At 38.6% G+C, this 23770-nt stretch overlaps 2 protein-coding genes and 3 pseudogenes across 5 annotated transcripts; 2 read left to right on the top strand and 3 right to left on the bottom strand.

Annotated features, from left to right (window-relative positions):
• Positions 1-482: 482 nt before the first annotated feature.
• LOC137737032 (multidrug resistance protein) lies at positions 483-2901 on the bottom strand. 2 transcript variants are annotated; one of them, XM_068476378.2, is made up of 6 exons: positions 2506-2901; positions 2286-2423; positions 1681-1767; positions 1511-1558; positions 1140-1282; positions 483-945 (listed from the first exon to the last, which is right to left on the bottom strand). In XM_068476378.2, exons 1-6 carry the CDS (start codon positions 2785-2787, stop codon positions 933-935), a joined length of 711 nt encoding a protein of 236 aa, XP_068332479.2. In that variant the 5' UTR covers positions 2788-2901; the 3' UTR covers positions 483-932. The 2 variants fall into 2 exon arrangements, with proteins under 2 accessions (XP_068332479.2, XP_088539681.1); XM_088683555.1 differs by lacking the exon at positions 483-945 and having other exon boundaries at positions 1136-1282.
• Positions 2902-3776: 875 nt separating this feature from the next.
• On the bottom strand, positions 3777-5392 carry LOC137736628 (GRAS family protein RAD1 pseudogene; annotated as a pseudogene).
• A 778-nt stretch (positions 5393-6170) lies between these two features.
• Positions 6171-8293, bottom strand: LOC137738328 (putative carboxylesterase 11). Its single transcript, XM_068477965.2, has 2 exons — positions 7482-8293; positions 6171-6923 (listed from the first exon to the last, which is right to left on the bottom strand). The coding sequence occupies exons 1-2, from the start codon at positions 8162-8164 to the stop codon at positions 6383-6385; spliced, it is 1224 nt and encodes a 407-aa protein (XP_068334066.2). The 5' UTR covers positions 8165-8293; the 3' UTR covers positions 6171-6382.
• Positions 8294-9668: 1375 nt separating this feature from the next.
• LOC148691994 (stemmadenine O-acetyltransferase-like) lies at positions 9669-11510 on the top strand (annotated as a pseudogene). The gene has a single exon (XR_015954699.1). The product of XR_015954699.1 is annotated as a stemmadenine O-acetyltransferase-like (transcript).
• Positions 11511-22140: 10630 nt separating this feature from the next.
• On the top strand, positions 22141-23738 carry LOC137736921 (stemmadenine O-acetyltransferase pseudogene; annotated as a pseudogene). Its single transcript, XR_015955279.1, has one exon. The product of XR_015955279.1 is annotated as a stemmadenine O-acetyltransferase pseudogene (transcript).
• Positions 23739-23770: the final 32 nt, after the last annotated feature.

The raw sequence follows: 23770 nt of genomic DNA, 5'->3' as shown, positions 1-23770 counted from the left end.
GCAACATCTCCAACCACGAACGTGCAGTGGGGAGGGAGATCCACAAAAGGAGGAGTGTAGATCGATGCTACGAAGGTGGTGGATGCGGAGATGACTCAAATTAGGGTCGTATGGGATTAACACTGGTGCTTGGGAGTGGAAAGCAACATAACGTCGATGTATCGTTAGAGAAATGACGCAGAATTCGATGGCAGGTCGGAGACCGTGGGTGTCAAGTTTTTTCAGAAAGAGATAGGATGGGTGGTTATGGGGCTATCCATGGTGGTTGTTGGCTTTGGATGGATTCGATGATGGTGGTGGTGGCTGAGATTATAGGAAAAGTAGTAGACGTCTTTTATAGTTTTTTTAATTTCTTAATTTTATTCTTTTTTTTTAATCAATTTGAAACATGGAAAAAGAAGCACATTGACTAACTGAGTTCTGAGCTAAACACAAGGATTAAATTGACAGAATTGAAAACATAGGGACCATGTTGGTCGGAAGGCTAAAACACAAGGATCATTTTAACATTTAAGTGCTCTTTTATTACAAACAATACTATGTACTAAACTACATTAAGGAAAAGGGGAGAGTTTGAACTCAAAGTAAATTAAAAAGGAAGACACTATCCATTAGGGCAATCTACCACTTGCATCTTAATATGCGGTTTAGCCCGCAATTAGGTTCTTTTACGTGTATCAGCGCGAATTTCCAAAGAACCAACTTGTTGCGAGTACTTTTACTTAAGAATGCCAGATATAAGTGTGGAATAGGCTAAATAAATTTACACTGGCAAAGACATAATTCTGTTTAATTGACATAGAGATCTATGACCAAAACCCTGTGTAGAATCCTAAACGACCTTTCGTGAAAGGAGCATGCAGCGGAGTGAGCATTAACTCTCAAAGAGTCTGTGGCCTCTGCACCATATCAAGCAAATGCCTCTGCCATCTTCAGCTCTTTACCCTGTTAGAAGGAAGGAACCATTAATTAGGCATGTAGAGTGATAGGTAATCGTTGTTTTCGCTATGTGAGGGGGAATGGGATTGATCCGGGAAGCCTTAGGTTCGAATGTTGCCTGACAATAACAAGAAAGCCTTTCGACAACTACAGTTGAGAAACCAAAAACTTATCAATTGTATCGTGTGCATATGACTCACTTTCCCTGTTCTTCGGTTTTTCCTTCTGATTCTTCAGACTCGGATAAGTTTAGTGTTGTCAGCTTGCCAAAAGATTCCTTTGCATCCCCAAAAAAATCCTTCACTTTGTCAAATGTGGTTTTGAGCTTGTCTTTTGTTGGTAGCTGAAATTTGAGTTCAGAATCGCAAACGATATTAGAGCAAAAGGTAATCAAACAAGCTGATAGAACAGAAGGTTTGATTTCAACTGTAGTGTCTAGATTCCACCAAATTTCTATCAGAAGAAACGAAGCTCTCTAGTTCTTCAGGCCATGAAGCATGTGACCGGCTGAATGTCTAACACCGTAATACCTTATAATCTCATGACAAAGACGATGGAGTAGGCGAATTACCTCAATTACATCCGAGGTAGAAAGTGCTGCTCTCATATTACCGTTTTCCTACACGATTGCCACAGAACAGACTTAGGCACTGAACAGTTTTAAGCATTTTAGTGGTGAGAAAAGAATAAAATCATCTACAAATGAACTTTTACTTAATGTAGAGGTTATAAGAGCATTACGACAATTTTGTAGCCATATCTAAACTCAGTAGCTGACCGCAAAACTCGGTACTGCTTAAATGCTGTCTTCTGTATTTCCTTCTCATCCTGTTGAAATGAAAACGAAACAAGCATTTATACAATTGAGAATATGAAGCTGCTTGCGAAAAATGTTTTAATCACCATACAAAACGCATTTGGTTACTAAACGTAAAAGCAGAACATCAAGCAACGAGAGAATAAAGCCGCTCGAAAAATGTTTAACCACCATACAATTCGCATTTAGTTACTAAAAAAGCAGATCATGTCCCTAAGCCGCAATTAATCAACAATGTTGGACCATCTCCGCCACAAGGATTAATCAACATGTCCCTAAACCCTCGATTAATCAACATATACCTAAACCGCGATTAATTAACATTTCTGTGTCCATACAGATTACAGAGAAGCATCCGAGCTTGTCTGTAATCTGTATGGACACAGAAATGTTGGACTCTCTTGACATGAACACAAAAACAGCTTGTTTAATAAGCCGCAACAAGCATGGACAATGTATATTTAGATTGAGCAAGTAACAAATTATATGCAACTAGATCATAAATTCAATAACAAAGAACAAAACTCACTCTGTAAATGACTGCAGCAAGATTTCTAGCAAGTGTATCCTTGTATATATATTTCCCCAGAAAGTTATCTTTTGCGGCAATCATGATTTTAGCCGTTGTACCACCTGATATCACACTAAGTGGGTACCATAGGTAAACCTGTCCAAGCAACAAACTTGTAAATTAAAAGAAACAGAGGAGAGAGAGACCAGGGGGAGACAGGGGGAGACAGAGAACAAACATTGGCCATTCGGATAAAGACGACGAAACGAGGGTTGCCGTCGTCTTCAATCTTGGGCATGGCAGGAGGCGGAGGCTTCTTGGGTTGAAACTGGCGGGCCATCATTCCCCTTTTGCCCTTTGATTCAACCACCAGCGCGCGGCGGACCTGCCTTTGCTCAGCCGCTTTCTGAGTCGTCGTCTTTGTGGAAACCAATGAGTGCCTGACCAGACCATCTTCGTGGGTCCTCGAGCTCGACAACGGAAGCCGAACCGCTGCGTTTAGAGACAAACCCACCTCCATTTTTCACTTGGGTTTTTGCAGAGTCCTGGATTTCTCAGCGTGTGAGCGAGAAAAGGAAGCCCGTTGGGACTATCCGAGGAGGGACTCTTATCCACACGTCGTTATTTTGTCCGAGGGAACGGAATTTTTGGTGAGATATAGAGAGACCAGAGAGTAGCTTGGAATGGGAACTGTTACACGCCAGCCGTACACGTGGCAGATCACGATGGAGCTGCTGATGGCTATGTATTGTTGGCCGTCTATTTTGCCACAATGGTCCATTGGATGCATGTGTTTGAGTCATAGCCTCAAACAATCATCTCACACTTACAATAAATTACTTCACTAGTAGCGTTCACGTACAATAATATAATATTACGTTTTTTAACTTTAATCTTTCAAGAAAATTAAAAATTAAAATATATTACATATTGATTATAGTTCATTGATGTGTTCTTAATTCAAAACAATCAATGTGTACTTTATTTAATCTCTCACCGAAATGTATTATAATGAATTTAATATACCTTAATAAAGAAGACAAAGTACATCGAAATTTATTGTATAACAAAAATTAGTTTACCTAAATGTTTACAACAAAATATATTATGATAAATAAAATGAAAATGAAATAAAATTAATACATTAAAATTAGGAAGAAAAAGAGAAATAATTAAAAAATCAAAATGTAGTTAATAAATTAGGTTATTAATGCATCAAGGGATTAAAATTAGATTTTGATCTTACTCATATTTTTAATCTAAAAGTCATCTTTACCAAGATTAAAATAAAATTTTCTAATAAATTTTTTATCACATAATGTTGCTTTATTAGACCGTAATGTTACACGTACGGTGATGAATAGTTATGTTTAGGCTATTAGAAATTTAGAATTAGCCCCTTTTTCCAAAAAAATAAAATAAAATCACTCTTACTTTGAAAGAAAAGAGAACTTTTTGTTGTAAAATAGACATGATTAATTCCACAACAAGTATTTAGAGAATCTGGCAGTAACATGATAAATTTCATAAACGTTATTCTTCTGTTGTTAGGCAAGGTTTTGTTGGAACAGACAACATCATTTCCAGCAAGAAGTTGCAATGATAGGTTTTGATTTCCATCCAAGAACCAAGCAACCCTTGTCTTCAAGAACCGTGTAACCCTCACAAGCATTAGTTTCTAGCCATTTCACGGCCTGTGCCGTCGTCCTCAAAGGCGCCGGTTGGAACCCCGCACGCCTCATCCTACGGCGCCATTGATCAACCCTTTCGTGTCTCTCCACCCTGGCTGGTCCCTCGCAGCTTACGATGTTCTTAATCTCCTCCCCAAAATAAAACTGCTCCATTTTTACCCTCCTCGTGTCGTACTTGGGCAGCATTGCGTCTAAGGAGTCAAAGATGGCGGAGTAGTTATGCAGTGCCTCCATGAACCTCCCTAGAAAGAAAGGCCCGTTGTGGCTTGTGTCCTGCTCAACCAAAACCATAAGCTTTGGTGACAGCTCGTGAAGTGCTTGTAAAACTGAGTTCAATGTCCCTCTGCTCTCTTTTACCAAGCAATGAAGTTGAAGAATGCTATTGATGATCAAAATCTCCCCATCAACCAAATGGAAATCTTGGGGCTTAAGGTTCTCCAAGTTGCTCTCCACTGCTGAAAAGTCCAAATTTATTTTCATGCTTTGAGCATGCAGCTTGAGATCGTCGCCGATTACTTGAAGGCGTTCGGAAGAGCTACCAACTCCTGTGATGCGAAGGCGGTGCAAGGGTTGTCCTGGACGGTTGGCTAGACGGTCTATTAAGTCCCGCCATTGGTACCCGTGCTGGAGGCCTAGGGTCATGCCTAAGTCTATGACATGGACTGAGCTTCCTCCCTCAAAGGCTTCCAATATTGATGCGTTCGCTACGAAATGACCAAATTGGATCTGTGGGCAGATTTCATAAACAAGGTGTAAAGCCTCGTCCTTCTCTGCTGAAAAAGGTTTTGATTTCACGTTCGGGTCTGTTACTCCTCCGTCCCCCAGTGGTTTAACTAGCGCAAGGCGGTCTGCAAGGCCTTGGACAAAGCAGGAAGATACTCGCTGGAATGATGTCCCGAAGGCCTGCGCATTAGCTCTCAGCTCAAAAAGCAATGCTGATGCATGAGCTGTGTCACGAAAAGCCACAGCCTCGGCACAAGCAATGAGTTGTTGGACTAGTTTCATTTCATCTCCACTTCCTTCTCCTTCTCCGGATTCATCTTCCTTGCCTCTCATTAAGGTTGCAAAGGCTTCTTCCATGGCCTCTGCTGCCAAGTATCTCCGCGTGTGCGCTGATATGTGATCCCGGAATCGGATTGTTGGCAAGCTGGTCAAGCCACTAGTACACATATTGCTGTCACTGCCAGTGTAAAAACTATAGTAATCAGTACCCACTTTGAATCCATAATTGGCATCATGTTCCTGTTTTAGCCTCTTATGATTTCTCGTTTTGTCGACGAATGGAATCACCCAGTTCGCCGAATCGTGCTCCAAAGCCGAAAGAGAAGGGTAGGGAAGGCATGACATGGATGACAGATTGAGATCAAAGCCAATCACCTCATTAGATGTATTCTTACCACAAAACTCAGGTTGCACATAGAGATCAGATGCCATCGTGTAGCTTTCTAATGTATTAGAAGCTTGGCCAATTGAGTCTCCTTGCGGGGATATATATACAATGCGTGTGTATATGATGTGTAGGTTGAAGCTTCCTTCTTGTACGGACGACGATTACAATGTTGCCAAGAATTTAAAATGAGTCTACGAAAGTGAGTAAAAATTAATAAAGTAGTCTTAGTGCAAGAGATTTGTAACTTAAATGGTAAACTAAAAAGTATTGAGTCTTGCACCTGATGTCCCAAGTTCGACTCCTTTCTCCCCGATTATCGCTTGTATCAAAATAAATAAAACAGGCTTTACTAATTCCAGCAGGCATTGCGCAGCGTATGCATAGACCAATCACTAATTAAGGAACTTACATTATTGCCATCATTTTCAAGGATCTCCCCAAGATTTGGGAGCTTTCTATCTTGTCTATGCCCACAGCTTAGGAGGTTTATCCATATGTGACTGTAATTTTCCCCAAATACAGAATTCTCCAATGCTACTTCCGGTTATAAAACTTATTCTTTTCGCCTCTTCCTTTTACCAAGTCCACCAGATCCTGACGTGGTTTAAAATAATACATATGGCCTGGAATAGTTAGCGCTCGAGCAGGGGTAAATTCTCTTAATCAATTAAGCTAATAGCCGACCTGCGTAGGTGATGCTGTCATGGACAATTAGTTTATCCAGGGTCTAAAATGCATAAGAGCAAGAGAACATGTATAGGATATACCACCGGTATGGAGACAATCTTGGAACTAAATGGACTGCGGCCAACAACTCCAAAAGAACAAAACAAAATATGTTTGCAGGGTGCAATGCACAGCTCAATAAGGATCAGATATCTCAAAACTAATCTGATGAAAAATATGTTAAAAAAATTGGAGTGACATGATTTTGTACACAAAAAATGTTCTCCTTCGTTGTCCCGAAGCTGTTCAAATGCATGTTCATATGTGCTTCAATTTGAACAACTTCGGAACTTATCACATATTCACAATCAATAAGAAAACTCATGGCCTCTGAGTGATATATACTTCTTGACCCATATAGTGATATCCTCTGCACAAGCCTTGGCCTGGGGCTTCTCAAGGAGCACATCAAGAGTAGCAAACTCGTGCACAGTATCCTTGTAATCTAAAAGAGGTGCATCCACATTAGCCTTCCTCAATTCTTCAGAGTAAGCAATGCCACGATCGCGCATCCAATCATGCTGTGCCACAACTGTAAGTGTCGGAGGCATGTTCTTTAAGGGTGGCCCTCTCCCTGCAGGCATGAGGGGGTTGCTGGCGGGATGGTCTAAATCAAACTCTTCCTCTGTTAGAAATAGCTTCCATGCTAGCATACACGTAGCCTTGTCGAATAAGTAGGAGTTTGCTAGCTTAATCTCAGACCTGGTGGGAGTGCTTCCAATGAAAAAGGGGTACATTAGTACCTGTGCTACCACCTTTATCGGGTCCAAGAGGTCGCCTGCCTCCACAGCCTTCCGAGCGACATAGTCTGCCAAGTTAGCTCCACAGCTCACTCCAAGAAGTACACATCTGTTCTGATAAGAAAATAACATGTTAATGTTCATTAGTTACTGAATTTATACAAAAGGTATACAAACTAAAAAGGGCTGAACATAATCAAAACACTAATCATTAAGCAAATCCATGTACTTTAAATTTTGGGAACCCAACTCAAAATCCAAGAATATACACACAAAAACTATGCACAAATAGAACATGTTACAGATTTTAATTAAAAAGCATAAACATAAATTAACTAGATAATAGAAGACATTAAACCCTAATCTATATAAATCGCATTGTTATTTTAGTGTCACTAGTTCTACGTATACGATCTAAATACCCCACGACTTGAATTTTATTGAGTGAACCACATAAACTCTTGCAAACCTTCTGTGATTGTTCCAATTTTAACCATCAACTTTATAATAAAAAATAGAATATACTAAACAATAATAAAGGAGCACTAAACCATAATTTATCTATTTCAATGAAAGTTTTGTACAGGGTCCATATTTGCATATATGATATACCAACACTAATTATACTAATTAAACAATCCGGATATGGCTGATAGGCAGTAAGTACCTAGATGGATCTCCATGAGCAGCCAACCATGGCTCAACCATCGACGACCCAAAGCTGTCAAAGATACGACTCCGTCCGTTTTGAACCGAGGCCAAGTTGACCTGCTTCGCTACCCACTTCAACACCGTAACCCCATCCTCAAACGCCGCTGGGTACGGACTCTCCGGCGCCAGCCTATACCCCACCGCCACCACGATCGCGTCACACAGCTTCGCCATCCTCCTGCAGAACGCGTCGTTCCACGACGTGTCGTTGCTCCCGCACACAAACCCACCTCCGTGAAACTGCAAAAATATCGGAACCTTCCGGTGTCGCCTCCCCACTAACTGATCGGGAGAATATCCCCTGTACATGACACCATCGTCCGAGTTAGAGCCGTCAGGGGAGGGAGACAACAGGGCGCCAACACGTGACGTGGGATTCGGTGCTTTGAGGGGGAGGACGGTGTCAGGTAAGAAGATGCGGAGGGAGAGGGAGGAGTTGGGGTCGATGTGGATGTTTTTGGTGGCGACGCCGTTTTGGAAAGTGGGGTTGGCGGGAACGACGGGCTCTTCGGGCCGGGAAGTGATGCCAAATTTCGGGTCTGTGTTTTGGAGGTGCGCTGATTGGGTTAGGTTGTGTAGTTGATGTCTGAGATGGTACTTGAAGAACAAGCTGTGCAGCTTCAAACTTAGGGGTGGCATTTTTTTGGTTTACAGAGAAATTAAATTCACAAGAGAAAATCAAAAGACAGAAATCTCCTGGTTTCGGTATTAAATGTTCGATTTAATTTACCAAAATGAAGAAATCTTCAGTTTCCATTCGATTCAATTCAATTCAAAATGGCATACGTAGAGACGTGTTGGAATAAGGCGGTCAGAGTAGAAGCTTCGAGTTTGAAATTGAGCGCCATCCATGCAAGTTCGGATGAGGTGCCGTTAGAACGCGTTTGTCGACAAACGTTAGTTTTTTTATTTATTTTTTAATTTTATTTTTATAAAACGATAGCATTAGTGATTGGATGTTAGATTAGGAAGGGGTTCAAATACACGCCATAATGCAAAGACACAACTCATTTCCACTACTATAGTAAACGACCACTTGCAAAATACAAGATTAGACTTGTAAACGGACCAGATTTGGATCAGATCGGCCTAATTCATCATAATCATTTTGTTTATTAATCAGATTATTGAATATAAGGATTTTATTTATTTATTTATTTATTTTTGTGACAGAAGTTTAGGGGAGATTGGTTATTCTCATCATTAGCGTCAGGACATACCCATAATCTCGAGCTGAGAGAACTTACGCGTGACACCTAATTGTCAGCTGCTATTGGTATAGATTTACGTAGGAATTTACAAATCGATGACACACAAAATAGAGACCTTACTAACTGAGCCAACCTGATTGACGTATATTCAAATTATTGAATTTAACTTGTCAATTGATATCTGTGAGAGTCAAATTTGGATCGAATCAAATTATTATCGAGTTCATTTCAAGAAATAGGAAATATTCAAACCTTACCAGTAACTTTGTTGTTTATTGTGTCTTTGATAAAAGTCAACAATTTATTGATTGAGAAATTTAATAGTATATTTTGTGGGTTGGTTTGGATTGGCTTGGATTGAGATTTGGGTATTGGCTGGCTTGGATTGGCTTGAACTCATGTCTAAAGTTGGGTTTCATAATCCCACTTATTATGGGTTATCGATTTAATATCTTTTCGATCCATGATACACTTAATGTCACCAAAACAAGGGACAACATTCATGTCCATTTTTATTCTACTTATACCATCTAATCTAACCCGCCAAAGAAAGCCTTCATAGACTCAGCTAAGAGCGAATTCTCATTAAACCTATATGAATACAATGAACTAATTTGATTATCAATTTAAGACATTTACACAAGTGGATACCACAAAAGAAAAAGGCAATGCAAGAATCCCAAAAGAAAAGCAAAAGGAGAAACAAAAAAAAAAAAAAAAAAAAACTTCGCACGACATAGGTATTGCGTCGCGCAAAACAACTTTGCGCGACATAGTTGTACCTACGAAATTTGCTCCATCACGCAAGTTGCCGTCGCGCAAACATGTTTTTCTACTAGTGTTTGTACAAGCTAGCAATATCCCATTGAGTTCTGTTTGACTTTCAAATGGTTTTCCACCCCTTAAGCTCTCTATAAAAACTGTGTTGGCAATTGTCCGTATCCATAAGCTCCCTCGTCTATTTTGTCACCGAACACTCCAATAGTTTCACACTGCTTGGCTAGCTAGCTTGCAACACCAATCCACCATGACTAAATTGGAAGTGGAGGTTGTCTCAACAGAGACCATCAAACCCTCATCTCCAACCCCAGACCACCTCCGCCGCGATAACCTCTCCTTTCTTGACCAAATCCAACCCCCAATATTCATGCCCATGGTCCTCTTCTTCCATAAGGATCCTCACACCAACGAAGACCCCACGGAACGCTGCACGAAAATCAAAACCGCCTTATATCGGAAACCCTGACCAATTTCTACCCGTTAGCCGGGCGAGTAAGAGGCACCCAATACGTCGATTGCAACGACGAGGGTGCCTACTACGTGGAAGCCAAAGCCAACTCCAACATCATCGACATCATCCAAAACCCTAACCCTATCGACTTCAACAAGTTCATACTGTGTGCGCTCGACGCTGCTAGCGAACTCCCCATATGCCTACAAGTTACGTTCTTTGCATGCGGAGGCATGAGCATCGGTATGGGCATGTCGCACAAGGTTGGAGACGCCCTGTCATATTTCATGTTCCTCAACAGTCTCGCCGCCACTGCTCGCGGGGAGCCCGACTACGTACACGCCCCCGAGTTCGTTTCCGACAAGTACTTCCCCCAACAGGACTTGTCCGGGTCCTACCAGCATAGTAGCGGGATCATCAAGCACAACATTTCCACTAAGCGCTTTGTGTTCAACGCTCCCGCGGTTTCCGCTCTCCGAGCCCAATCTACGGACGTCGAAAACGAACAAGTGAGGCGGCCTACACGTGTGGAGGCCTTATCGGCTTTCATATGGAGACGATCGCGGCCTGCACCAGCCAACAACAAAACAACAGCGCTGACGAGGTCCCAGCAATGTATACCGTGTCTCATGCAGTAAACCTGCGCACGAGAATGGACCCACCGCTTCCGGAGTATACATTCGGGAATGTGACCCGAACAACAATCTCCGTCCCACCCATACAGGTGGAACCGAAAGAAGGATCATCATCTGACCCTTCTCTATATTCCGTAGTGAGCCACGTCAGAGAGGCTCTTAAACAAGTTGACAGAGAGTACATAAAGAAACTGCAAGAGGGGGAGGGGTTCTTGAGTTTCTTGAAAGAGCGGAGCTCACAGGTGAAACGTGAAGAGGTGGTGTCGTTTAGCTTCACCAGCTTGTGTAGGTTTCCAATTTACGATGCTGATTTTGGGTGGGGGAAGCCTGTTTATGCCGGGTCCGCGAGTTTTACATTTAAGAATTTAGTGAGCTTCTTTGACACAACAAGTGGCGACCGTGTGGAGGCTTGGATTAACTTGAAGGAGGAAGACATGGAAAAATTTGAAGCTGATGAGGAGGTTCTCAAGTATGTTTCACCCAACCTGAGTTCGAAGAATTCAGGGTGAAAACTGGTTTACTAGCATGGATTGATGTTTGTATGCATTTAATTTGTTACTTTACAGTAATTTCTCTGAGTTCTATTTCATTACGAAAAATAATAGAGATATTATGTTTTTAGACCATATTTATTGACATAGAATGTAGCGTTTGATGGTTGAATTCTATTTCTTTAATGATTTAAAGAAGAAGTTTAACCATCAATCGCCACATTATATGATCTACAAAACATAGTTCAAGTAAATAGTCTCTCTACCATTATCCTTTTGTTAATGTGTGTGTAAAATTAAGTTGCAACATGTAAAGATGTTTATGTATATCTTTTTTTTTTTTTTTAAATCATGTTGTGTGACAAGTTTGTTCATGATTAATGTCGTCGAATAAATTGGAAGAAAATATTTCTGTCATTACAGTTGTCTAGTTCTAGCATTATACCCTAATTAATAATCTTTCGATGTTATAATAAGAAGATAGTTTTGTTTCTTTCCCAAGTTGAAATTAATAACTGGACAAAATTGTGTTTTCTTATTCAAAATACGCAATTATTTATTGAACTAAACTAAATTTTTTATTAGAAATTAATCTCATAAAAAAGGTAATTACTTAATTAACTACATCTGTGGCCACAGGGTGAAATTCGCCATAATCTCTTCGGACCCAAAATGGGTGGATGACTGTAGTTTACCACCCGTTGTCCCTCTTTTTTTAAAAAAAAAAAAAAAAAAAATACATATGTATGACACACCCCGACCCAGAAAGTCCACTTGGACCCTGAATCGAGCTGTGCTGGCCGACACCTGGAAGGTGACGAAGCCATAAAATGTGATAGTGTATAAAAAGTGAATAAATTTGAATCTAAAAGTGTCTAAGTACCAGAGTGCGCTATGAGTGGGAGCGAACCCATTTCACACGCGATGTCAGAGCATAAGTAAGGTACAGTAGTGTGGGTAAGAATCATACCCTCAGAAATATCCATCAATACTAAGATTCACCACAGATTCTTGTCGATACAAACTCAGTAGCTAAAACCTGGAGGGCACCAAACAGAAGGTGTGAGTAAGCAATAAAACCAAGCTTCCCAAAGTTATTACCTCTCTAAAAGTAATGCCCTAAATGTAAAACCCATATCGTTTTCCATAAGACAGTACAACATATATACATATATCCAAACCATACTCAGAAATGACCAAAACCACGGTTTGCCATCAACTCCACCATACATTAATAAGTAGGCCAAATGAACTAAATCAATACAAAGTGATATATCAGTCAGAGTCATCTAAAATGACATGTACAACTTATCCATATCTCATCAATCATGGCTAGCATATACATCAATCGTTGGGAGTTGCCCATTGACCACAAGTCAACCGTCGATCAAAGATCGACGGTAGGGTTTACAACCCTGTATAACTTGACCCGGAAGATCCGCATATCAGATTTCCAATCCGCAACTCCCAACGATCCACAATATGTTTCTAGAATAACATATTAAAATTTTATTACGATCCAACGGTCAGATCTCCGTCAATTGCCTAAAACAAGTGGCCGTGAACATTTATTTTACTAACTTACAAATCCAATTCAGGAAGATCCGTAAGTCGGATTCCAGATCCATAAATTCCTATGATCTTTAAATATTACGTATTATAATATATCCAATTTTGGTGACGATCCAACGGTCGGATCATCGATTCACATTTTTATCAAGTAACGTATCGTAACGAATTTAGGTTCCAACTATCAACCTACGTCATTCAAATGACAAAACTGAATTCAAGACATTTGACATAGCCTAAAAATATCATTGGCGGCCCACTGGCCACGCGCTGCAGCACGCGCCACCGCGGGTGGCGGTCGGCCGCCCCGACTCGTCGAAAAATCCAACTATTTCCAAAAATTCTCAAACTTCACAGAAATGAAGATCTCAGTGAGTGGAGAAACTTTCATACCTGCGACGAAGTCCAAAAGTGGACGGAAGATGGTCAATTTTGCCCACAAAGCCGGAGGGTGCCTAAAACTTCGCGACGTCGATTCGTCGTCTACGGTGGTCCAACGGGGTCAAGGTTGGTTGGTTTTTTCTCCTGGGATGATGGGCTACAAAGCCTAAGTGGTGGCATCGGCCATCACTTTGCCGATTTGCCGGAAAATCGAAAAGGATGGCCGGAGCACCATTGATTTTCGTCAACTTTCGTGACCTCAAACCGCCCCATACCATGGTTAATCAAGGTGGTTCTTGGGTGGATTTTGTAGAGGGGAATGAGAGCTTCAAGATGGTGGTGGTGGCATCGAAAAACTCCACCGGAGTTGGCAGGAATCGGCCTTGGAAAATGGGTGGTCACATATGTTGGGTATGGGTGCACAGGAAGCTTTCCCATTTTTTTATTTCTATTTTTCTTTTCTTCTTTCTTTCTGATTGGCTGCAAGCTTCACTTCTCTCTTCTAATTGGTTCCTTGTCCCTTTAATTTAATTGGTCCACTAATCCCACAAGGTGGGAATTCAAATATTTAAATAACCAATTTCAAACGTCCATAACTATACTGTTATAATCCGGACTCATAAACGGCTTTCGCCTATACGTTCGTACCAATGAGTACTATGAGGATATGCTAAAAGAATAAGTCCCACATCTCTCAAGTCGATGGTCAACGGAAGTCAAAGTCTTTGCCTCTAGGGCAATTTCGTAAATTCACGCTTTTAAAATAAAATAAAAACGTAAAATTTGGAACGGGTTGTCACATGTAGATCCTCTATATACATACGAACATACATATAGATACATTTGTAGATCATTTAGTTTGTAGACAAGTGCTTCACTTTCGAAGTCCTATAATATGTCAAATAACATAAAAAGGCACTAAGTAATTAAAAAGAACAAATTGACGGTGTGAATAATTAAAGTAACATATTTATGATGAACGGTTCATTTATTTGATATACTTGAATGCTCAATGATCTGTGATTTGAATAAAATTTTATGTATGGATGATCTTCAAATGAAGATTAAGAAATTAAATTGTTTCAATTATGAAAGTTACACGATGCAAATATCATTATTTATTTATTTATTTTTGTGTGTGGATAAGATAAACTTCAGAATTTAATGGAGTCCTGCATACGGCTTTCTATTCCTGAACGATACACATAAAAATTGTCATAGAAAAATCAATGTGTTGTATTCGTTAATAGAGAAAAGAGGAGCTGGAAATATTGACAAATACGCAGATAATAGGTAACGACATGTGAAGGTACTATATGGGTCTCAGTCTCAGAGTTGGATGCTTGCGAAGGCTTGGGGCACTAATATTTGTCTCATGCTCAGACTCAGCCACAATATCTGGATGGGTATTAAAAAAATTAATCAACAAAGAAAAGACGTGCAGAAAAGTAAAAAACAATCAGCAACAATCAGCAGCGTTCAAATGGGGACGAGCTCAGTAATATGTTCTAACCAAGAGCATGCTCTCCCTACTGAATATAGAGTCTCTTTTTCTTAGACCATGTCGTTCCAAAAAATTGTAATTATTCACCGTTTGCTCTTAATTTAACAATGGATGAGAAAATACAATAACAAAGGTTCAATATTTTTTTATTATTGGATTAAAATTGAACGGTAAGTGATCACAATTTCTTTAAACTATGAAGTCTAGAAGAACGAAACTGACTACATACTCCTTACGAATTACATCACACCCCAAGAGCTCACTGTTGATCTAGGCATTTTCCTTTTGATATTTTACCGATCGATCGGTTTATTAGTAATTGTTGACATATAACTTCATAATACACTCTGTTTACTCTTTTTCCTCATATTATTTTTAATTAAACTATTAGTATCCCTTTGCATTCAAATTTATTACCTAAACTATCCTTACAAGTCCAATTCAAAATCACCACCCATCCGTAAAAAATAACATATTTTCTTATATGAGAGTGTTTTAGGGTTTTAGCCAAGGGAAATATTATTAGCACTCCAAAAATCTCACTCTACACTCCTCACAAGTGTATTTTTCTTTCTAATTATAGAAAGTTTGAAGTGGAAAAAAAAAATTTAAGAATGTTAATAACAATTTCCTTAGCCAAAATAGAACAATAAAACTAAAACTGAATTTATTTTATTATTGTAATTAACAATGTCATATAAATCCTGTGAGATCCCACATCGTCCAGAGGAGTGGATCCTGTAAGCCTTATATGTATATTCTCATCTCTACCTAGCACAAAGCCTTTTGGGAGCTCACTAGCTTCGGGTTCTGTACGAACTTCGAATTTAAGCGAGTAGCACGCGAGAGCAATTCCATGATGGGTGACCTACTGGGAAGTTCTTATGTGAGTTTCCAGAAACAAAACCGTGAGGGTGTGGTCCGGGCCCAAAGAGGATAATATCGTGCTACGGTGCTACGGTGGAGTCGAGTCTGGGATGTGGGGGGGGCCTGGGCCGGGATGTGACAATTTGGTATCAGAGCCAATCCTTGGCCGGAAGTGTGCCAACGATTGTCTAGGGGACTGGATCCTGTAAGCCTTATATGTATATTTCTATCTCTACCTAGCACGAGGCTTTTTGAGATCTCATTAGCTTCGGGTTCCATTGGAACTCCGAAGTTAAGCGAGTAGCGCACGAGAGCAATCCCACGATGGGTGACCCACTGAGAAGTTCTCGTGTGAGTTCCCAGAAATAAAACCTTGAGGGTGTGGTCGAGACCCAAAACGGACAATATTGTGCTACGATGAAGTAGAGTCCGGGATGTAATGGGAGCCTAGGTCAGGATGTGACAAATTATTCTACAGATGGCCAAATTGTCAATTTGATTAAATGTGTCGTGTAGATAATGTAATCTATATAACGTTCAACAAATATGCCATCTAGCTATAGATAATCGTTTTAATTGTTGATGTATATATGCAAAGACTTTTATTGAACTCTTTATTAGGATGTAGTGGGGGCTAGGTCGGGATGTGACAAATCCTTTGACAAATTATTCTACAGTAATTGTTGATGTATATATGCAAAGACTTTTATTGAACTCTTTATTAGGATGTAGTGGGGGCTAGGTCGGGATGTGACAAATCCTTTGAACTCTTTATTAGGATGTAGTGGGGGCTAGGTCGGGATGTGACAAATCCTTTGACAAATTATTCTACAATAATTGTTGATGTATATATGCAAAGACTTTTACTGAACTCTTTATTAGGATGTAGTGAGGGCTAGGTCGGGATGTGACAAATCCTTTGACAAATTATTCTACAGCTGGCCAAATTGTCGATCTGATTAAATGTGTCGTGTAGATAATGTAATCTATATAACGTTCAACAAATATGCCATCTAGCTATAGATTACCTAACTCTTTATTATATATATATATATATTTTTTTTTTTTTTTGAACAAACAATATTGTCTACATTAAAGGAGAGGGGGTGTGCTTAACCTCACAATAAGCTAGCAATAATGTCGTTTAAATTTGACTTTGGCGAAAATCAAACCTATGACCTCTCACTTACAAGTGAAGAGAAATACCATTAGACTGTAGTATTAAGTGGCAGTATTAGTTTTAACATGAAAGACTGGAATGATTGCATGATCATATCTGAGTTAACTTGTAATTATATTAGTTTTCTACCATTACCACATATTAGTTTTGAATTATTTCTTTACTAATGCTTGAGGTTTTACCGTCTAGAGACAAGAGTTTTCTTCACAATCCTAACAATAATAATAATAATATTTTGTTGTTTTGGTTTTGGAGAACTTCCACTGGACAAGGAATTTTATTGTAGAACGTACGGTACCGAGATGGTTCTTTCCATGTCGTAACTAATTATTGAGAGTGGTTGACCTTTGTGTCCACCCAACCTTCAGCCTCCTTTGCAAAGGTTCATTTTTTGTTTTTTTATCAAAGGTCACAATACTCTGACCAAATGAACAGTATTTTTTTAATATTTTAGTCCCTACATTTAGGGATTATATTATAAGGATTTTCCATTGCAGACAATATTCTTTTAGGAACTCGAATATTCCTTTAAAATCCTTAAATGAGTCCTCAAAGTTGATGTCTCCCATTGAAAATGTTCTAATGTCTCCAATTTTGCATTAAACTATGGAAGGGGTTGGACATGGGGTGTTCCCGGCGACGGCTTTCTTACATGCTTGCCTTTGCCCCTATGCTTCCTACCAATTCTGCACTTTCTTCTCAGTGGACATGTCATGAAGCCGCATATTATACTACATTTTACTAAATAGATGTCCGTGTTATAAACCAAGTAAGAATGATAAGGGGCGCACAATGTCGTTGCGTAAGGCACCTCGAGGTGCTGCCGAGGAACTGGAGTCGAGCACAGGATGAGCGAATACATTTCTATGAAAAAACAATATCCTGTAGAAAGAAGTCTTTGTTAATTATTTTCCGGCCGCCATGAGATCTAATTCAATCTTCATAGATTTCTCGAGAAATTTTCTTATGTGAACTTCTTTTCCTTGAGAAGAAGCAATTTGGACTTGTCATTCGATTCATAACCTTTCAAACACAACCAATATCTATCTAATATATTTTTTTTAATTTAGTCTTTTTATGTTTTGCTTGTCATGTTTCGACGATTTGTTCATGTCGCTACGGTGACTGTGGCCTCGCTGCTTGTGATGACTTTAAGTGAGGGTTTCAATGCTAAGTATGTCACGTTTATCATCTTTGTGACATATATGTCTAGCTCTAGTGGCATGGTTTGTGTGATAGCCATATAGGGGTTTAAAATCAATTGCGTTTTGTGCTAATTATCTCCAGATCAAGAAATTGGTCACTAAAACATATATATACCCATCTGACACCTCTTGTAATTGATTGTTCTTGGTAACGAAACTCTATCGCTTATGCCCAAAAAAAAAAAAAAAAGGAAAAATAAAAGAAGAAGAAAAACCCAAACAAGCAAACAAACTAATTATTGACTTTGTGTGTTCATGACATGCAAAATATATTGCTTCACCTAATGATTTATACCTGTGGACATGCAATTCGCGGGTAATGCATATAAACATCGCATTTGAAGGGTTACATTGAAGGGTTTCGATCTTAAATATAGTCTACTTCTATTCATCACCAAACCTATTCTCAGCACTAAACGAACCGCAATGGCTTGAATGAACCTTTAATCAACTAGCTAACTAGAAATATTTATTCATTTCTAAGCCGAGATGAGTCTAATATGAATACAAGTTATATATCCAATTACTTGCAGCATTTACATATTTTATACAATTGTGACTTGAAAAATAATGAAGTTGGTTTGCTAGACAGTTCTTTCATTAATGCTTTCTGGCTGGGTATTTGTTATCGGTAGTGACGTACTCTGCTTTAATTAGGAAGTTAGGAATCGACCTTTTGTCAGGCGTCATGGATGAACTCATCCTTGCCTTTGGTTATTGCATGCCCTAGCAGGTTTTTCAATGTGGTTTTTTTTTTTTTTTCCCGTATTAATATGATTTTTACAAGAATCGGGAGTTTTTACAACACTTATGTGATGGACAATAACACTTCATGGTTAATTATGTCTGCTTGATGAGCACTTTATCTGATTGATGCGCACTTTATGTAGCTAACCCTGGATTTCAAGCCGTTAATTATAAAACTTTTGAAATGGAAAACGAGATAAATCTGGTCTGCATTCTGCACGTAAACTTCTTTTCAAGTTTGATTTTTTGCGGCACCTTATAAATTGAACCTTGTAAGTATGTCATGCGACTCTGAATTTCTCTGATAGTGTCCGTGCATAAAGTCTACAAAGCTAAATCCCTTTACTTACTAATATGCATACGACATAAGAAGATGGATATTCAGATTGCAGATTATTCATGTATTTACTAACTGTAATCTTAACAAAAACCAGGCCAATTTTGTAAACTGAAGATAGAAAACCAAAATTTTTCCAAACTTCACTACAAATATAAGGAATTTAACTCCTAATTTTGCAGGAATTAGAGTCTTTGGAGGAAATGGTAATATTTTGATTCCTGAGTATATGTACTGCTAATTTCTTACTGTGAAAGATCTTCTTACTTATATTTTCTGGTCAGAAAGGAGAGAAAGGTTTGCTGGGTAGATTTTTTTATACATTTATCTTTACTCGAAAGGCCTCTTATGATATCGATCTCATATAATTGCAGATTTCAAGTGATATTTATATACATCCTAGTTTCTGAAAAACCATAGAAAACCCCCAAAAGTGGACAGAAGAATGTCACCGTTCGTCATACAAACATCATGAAGCTGAGTTCTACGGAGGAGTTTTGCACTCAATGATAGAGACTAGCAATTAACGGATTTTCTCTACTGGCGATTATTATTCTTGATGAATTGACCTATCTAAACTCTCTATCAATTTTGGGCGGTAGAATATAATATTTCTGGGTGGATTGGTCAACGACTGTGTGCGGGTTTTGCATTATTCAATAAGAAAACTGGAGAAAAGTTCAAAAAAAGCTCAACTTTTAATGGAAATTTCTTTTTAAAGGTATAGTGAATAGTAATAGAGAAACGTGTAAGTGTGATTTTTCGTTAAAAGTGAACTGCACCGGAAGTGTTTTGTTAAAACTCCCTTATTCAATTTCTTGACAGTGCTACCCCATCTTCCTCTGGTGTAATTATAAGATCGTATTTTTCTAATTTGCATAGACAATTATAATAATACTCGTACATTAACTGTACACAAATTAGAGATCTGAATCTGTATTGTGCTTCCTAGTTATAATTAGGGATGGTTTTGGTACATTACCGTACCAAAACTTCTGTATTAATTACCATACCAAATATTTGGTACGACAAAATCTATTATCATTACCATACTACTCTTTTGGTATACCAAATAATTTGGTTGGTATGGTATGCCAATGGTAATTGCCACTTTGTTGTACACCATTTAGTTTACCCAAAATCTAATATTTTTTAATTAATGTAGAAGTGTAAAAAATATATAAACGCTCATAATGACAAGCTTTACCATTTTCGTGAAGATCAAGCTTAACTTTGAAATTCACCATTATAATCATATAAATCATAGATCAAAATTTAACCGTTGATTGTTGTTTACATTTACGCTTCATTTTTCTCATCAAATTTTGTTTTTTTTCGTATTTTCTTTTTTGAAAACATGATCTATTAGAGGATATAGGAAGATGAACGGTTTGGATCATTGATATTATGTTCAAAGTTTTACGGTTAGTGAAAATATTACTTGATGTTTATAAAATTTCTACAAACTATATGACATCGACTCATATTTCAGTTAACCATAAATATCAAAACGTGATATCAAAGACATAAACCGTTCATCTTCTTACATCCTCCAGATGATCATGTTTTCAAAAAAGAAAATTTGAAAAATGAAATTCAGTAAGAAGAATAAAGCGTAAATGATAATCGACAGTTAAATATAAATTTGAGGTTTATGGTTTATAATGTTGGATTTTGAAGCTGACATCTCCATGAAAGTTGTAAAGCTTGTCACTATGAGTGATTGTATATATATATATATTTTTTTTACATTTTTTACACTTCTACAATAATAATAATTATTATTAATTTTATTAATTTTGCCCTCAAATAATTATATGAGTAAATACATAATATAATATTAATAATATTGGTAGGTACGGTATACCATCAGTACTGGTTTTGGATACCATTACCGTACCGAAATAGTATAGTATAGTACAAATACCGTACAGTTACCAATTGGTACAAATTTTTTGTAATAATTTGATATAGTATGGTTGGTAGAGCGGTTGCTACAGTAATTTGGTAAAAATTTTCACCCCTAGTTATAATATGTACTAAGTTTATCAACTAATAATTAGTGTGGTGGAGATAATCTAAAACCACTCGAACATATATATATATATATATACAATTTTTTTTGCGTGGGAGGAAAGATTCGAACTTAGGGTTGACCAGTCCCTTTAATATTAGACAGAAAAATATTATTACACCAAAGATAAGATAATTTATGTATGCGCTTCTTGAAAAAAGTTGAGGTTTCCTATAAAACTAAATAAGAATAAGGGAAGTAGTTCAATTTACTTATAAACTTATGTAAGGTCTCTCATTTCATCAACGTGAGACTTATTCCCAACACATTTATCACAGGTGGCAAATTTTCAAGCCAAACACGTAGACAATATATTACCGAGTGGCGTGGAGAATTTGACATTTTCTAGCCAAACATATAGACTCAAAGTTGATAGACTCATATCTGTTGAGTCTCACACATAGGACAACATGCTTTGATACCATAAAAAAAAAGGTTGAGATTCCACCATAAAATCAATTGGAGTTTTTACTTATAAATTTATGCAAAGTCCTTTCTTCTATCAATATAGAATTCATTTTCAACACTTCTCTACTAAGAGATGTCGTTTACTATGTTTCATGTATATGAAAGATAGTCTACAAAATAAAGTACAGGTATAATACATTGCAAAGCTTAATTCAATTATACAAGTTACTTATGGTCAAATTATCCAAGTAATGTAACACAGAATGTCAATGTGAACTTAGAAGCATAAGATGGCCAAATATTCCGTACAACTCGCCATCTTTTGTCTGCCAAGGCGGCGCTTACTAAGCCTTAAAGCCCACCAACCTGAGTTCCTATTTCTTTTTGTGGTCTTATGCCAAACCTGGTCAAAAGTCAGAAGTCCATTTTTTTAGTTTGTATTTACCCGTGCATATATTCATTTAATCAGCTCTATATATCCGCATCTAGAAGACTTTGAAATCTCCGTAGAAATAAAATTCTCTGCCTACTAATAAACTATTTTGAGCTATCATGCATGAAGTAGAGAGCTTAACACTATCACTATCACCTTTTCCACTGGCTCCAACTTGACACCTTATCACCTTATCACTATCACTATCACTATCAACTTATCCACTTGCGCCAAAAGCATTACAACGTTAACTGCATTTAGCTTGAGGAAAAGTAAACGGGTCCATGTGCATGCAACGCGTTAATAACAAAGCAAGAGGGCCTGCTGGTTTGGCACCACTCGAGCCGACGAGCACTATAAATTTGACACTCCCTAACCAAATAATCCACAACACCATCTGCTGCAGTAGCTGCATACAACTCTTTCACATATCAAAGCAAATTACATTCTCATTGCTCATCAACATTACTGTTAAAAGATGAAGATAGAAGTAATTGAGAAAGCTTGCGTTAAGCCTTCTATGCCAACCCCACCCCACCTTCGTAAACACGAGTTTTCTTTTCTCGACCAAATCGCAACTCCCATTTTCATGCCTATGATCATTTTCTACAATAATGATCATGGCAATGATGCCATAACATACTCAGACAGGTTAAAACAATCCTTATCCAAGACCCTGACACAATATTATCCGCTAGCCGGACGTGCCATTGAAAATGCCTACGTCGATTGCAATGACCAAGGTGCCCCTTACGTCCAAGCCCGAGTTAGGTCCCCACTTTCTGATGTCATATCCCAACCCGACCCAAACCAGCTCAACCAACTACTCCCATGCGAACTAGACAACGTCGGTGACTTGGTTCTTGCTGTCCAAGTCAACGTGTTCGATTGTGGTGGCATGGCTATTGGAGTTTGCATTTCTCACAAAGTTGCCGATGCATTGTCATTCATCATGTTCCTCAACAGTTGGGCCTCGATAACTCGTGGAGATTGCAACATTAAAAATAGTACAGTCAGTCCTCCAATTTTTGATTTGGCCACGCACTTTCCACCTAGAAGCATATCAGGGTTCAAACCAAGCACTGGGATCACTAGAGAAAAAATTGTTACAAAAAGGTTTGTTTTCAGTGCTTCCACGGTTGCTTCTCTTAGGTCAAAATATACAGATAATAAAAACAATGAGAGAAAGCCAACTCGGATTGAGGCCTTGTCAGCATTTATATGGGCCCGGGTTATTGCCTCCACTCAAGGAAAGCCGAACCCTAACACTCTTTACAAAGTGCTTCAAGCCGTTAACTTACGGACGAGGATGGATCCACCACTGCCCGAATACCATTTCGGGAACGTGAGCCGGTTTGCGATGTCTTCGCCGTCGTTTGATGAGGGAGAGGATATGTGTTACGGGATGGTGGGCCAGATGAGGGAAGCAATAAAGACAATCGACGGTGATTACAGTGCCAAAATCAAAGACGGCGACGCGCACTTGAAGTTTTTGAAGCAGCGAGCGGAGGAGTTTATGAAGGGTGAAGTGGCGTCGTTTAGCTTTACCAGCTTGTGCAGTTTCCCACTTTATGAAACGGACTTCGGGTGGAGCAACCCTGTGTGGGTCGCGTCGGCCAGCCTTCCATTTAAGAACCTGGTTGTTTTCATGGATGCTGGGTCGAGTGGTGGGATTGAAGTGTGGGTGAATTTGAAGGAGGAAGACATGGCTAAGTTCCAAGATGATGAGCAACTGTTGGCATGTACTTATCCAGCCCAAGAGGCTAAGGTTTAGTACCTGCCCGTATATATTGGATTATGTTGCTAAATTTTTTGTATTTTAGTTTCTTACTAATTCGTCTTGTATAATACCAAGCATTTGGATTGAATAAGTTGTTCATCGAGAACAAAGTCTGTTTGCAGAAAAATAATTAAGGGTTGAATAATTTACTTTGTCCTTATTTACAGTCTAATACTTATCTTACGGCATTCC

This window comes from Pyrus communis, chromosome 13 (genome assembly GCF_041283825.1).
Source record: "Pyrus communis isolate YQ-2024b chromosome 13, ASM4128382v1, whole genome shotgun sequence".
NCBI classification, from domain to species: Eukaryota; Viridiplantae; Streptophyta; class Magnoliopsida; order Rosales; family Rosaceae; genus Pyrus; species Pyrus communis.
Note: the sequence above shows the minus strand (reverse complement) of the source record. Positions and strands in the feature narration are given on the sequence as shown.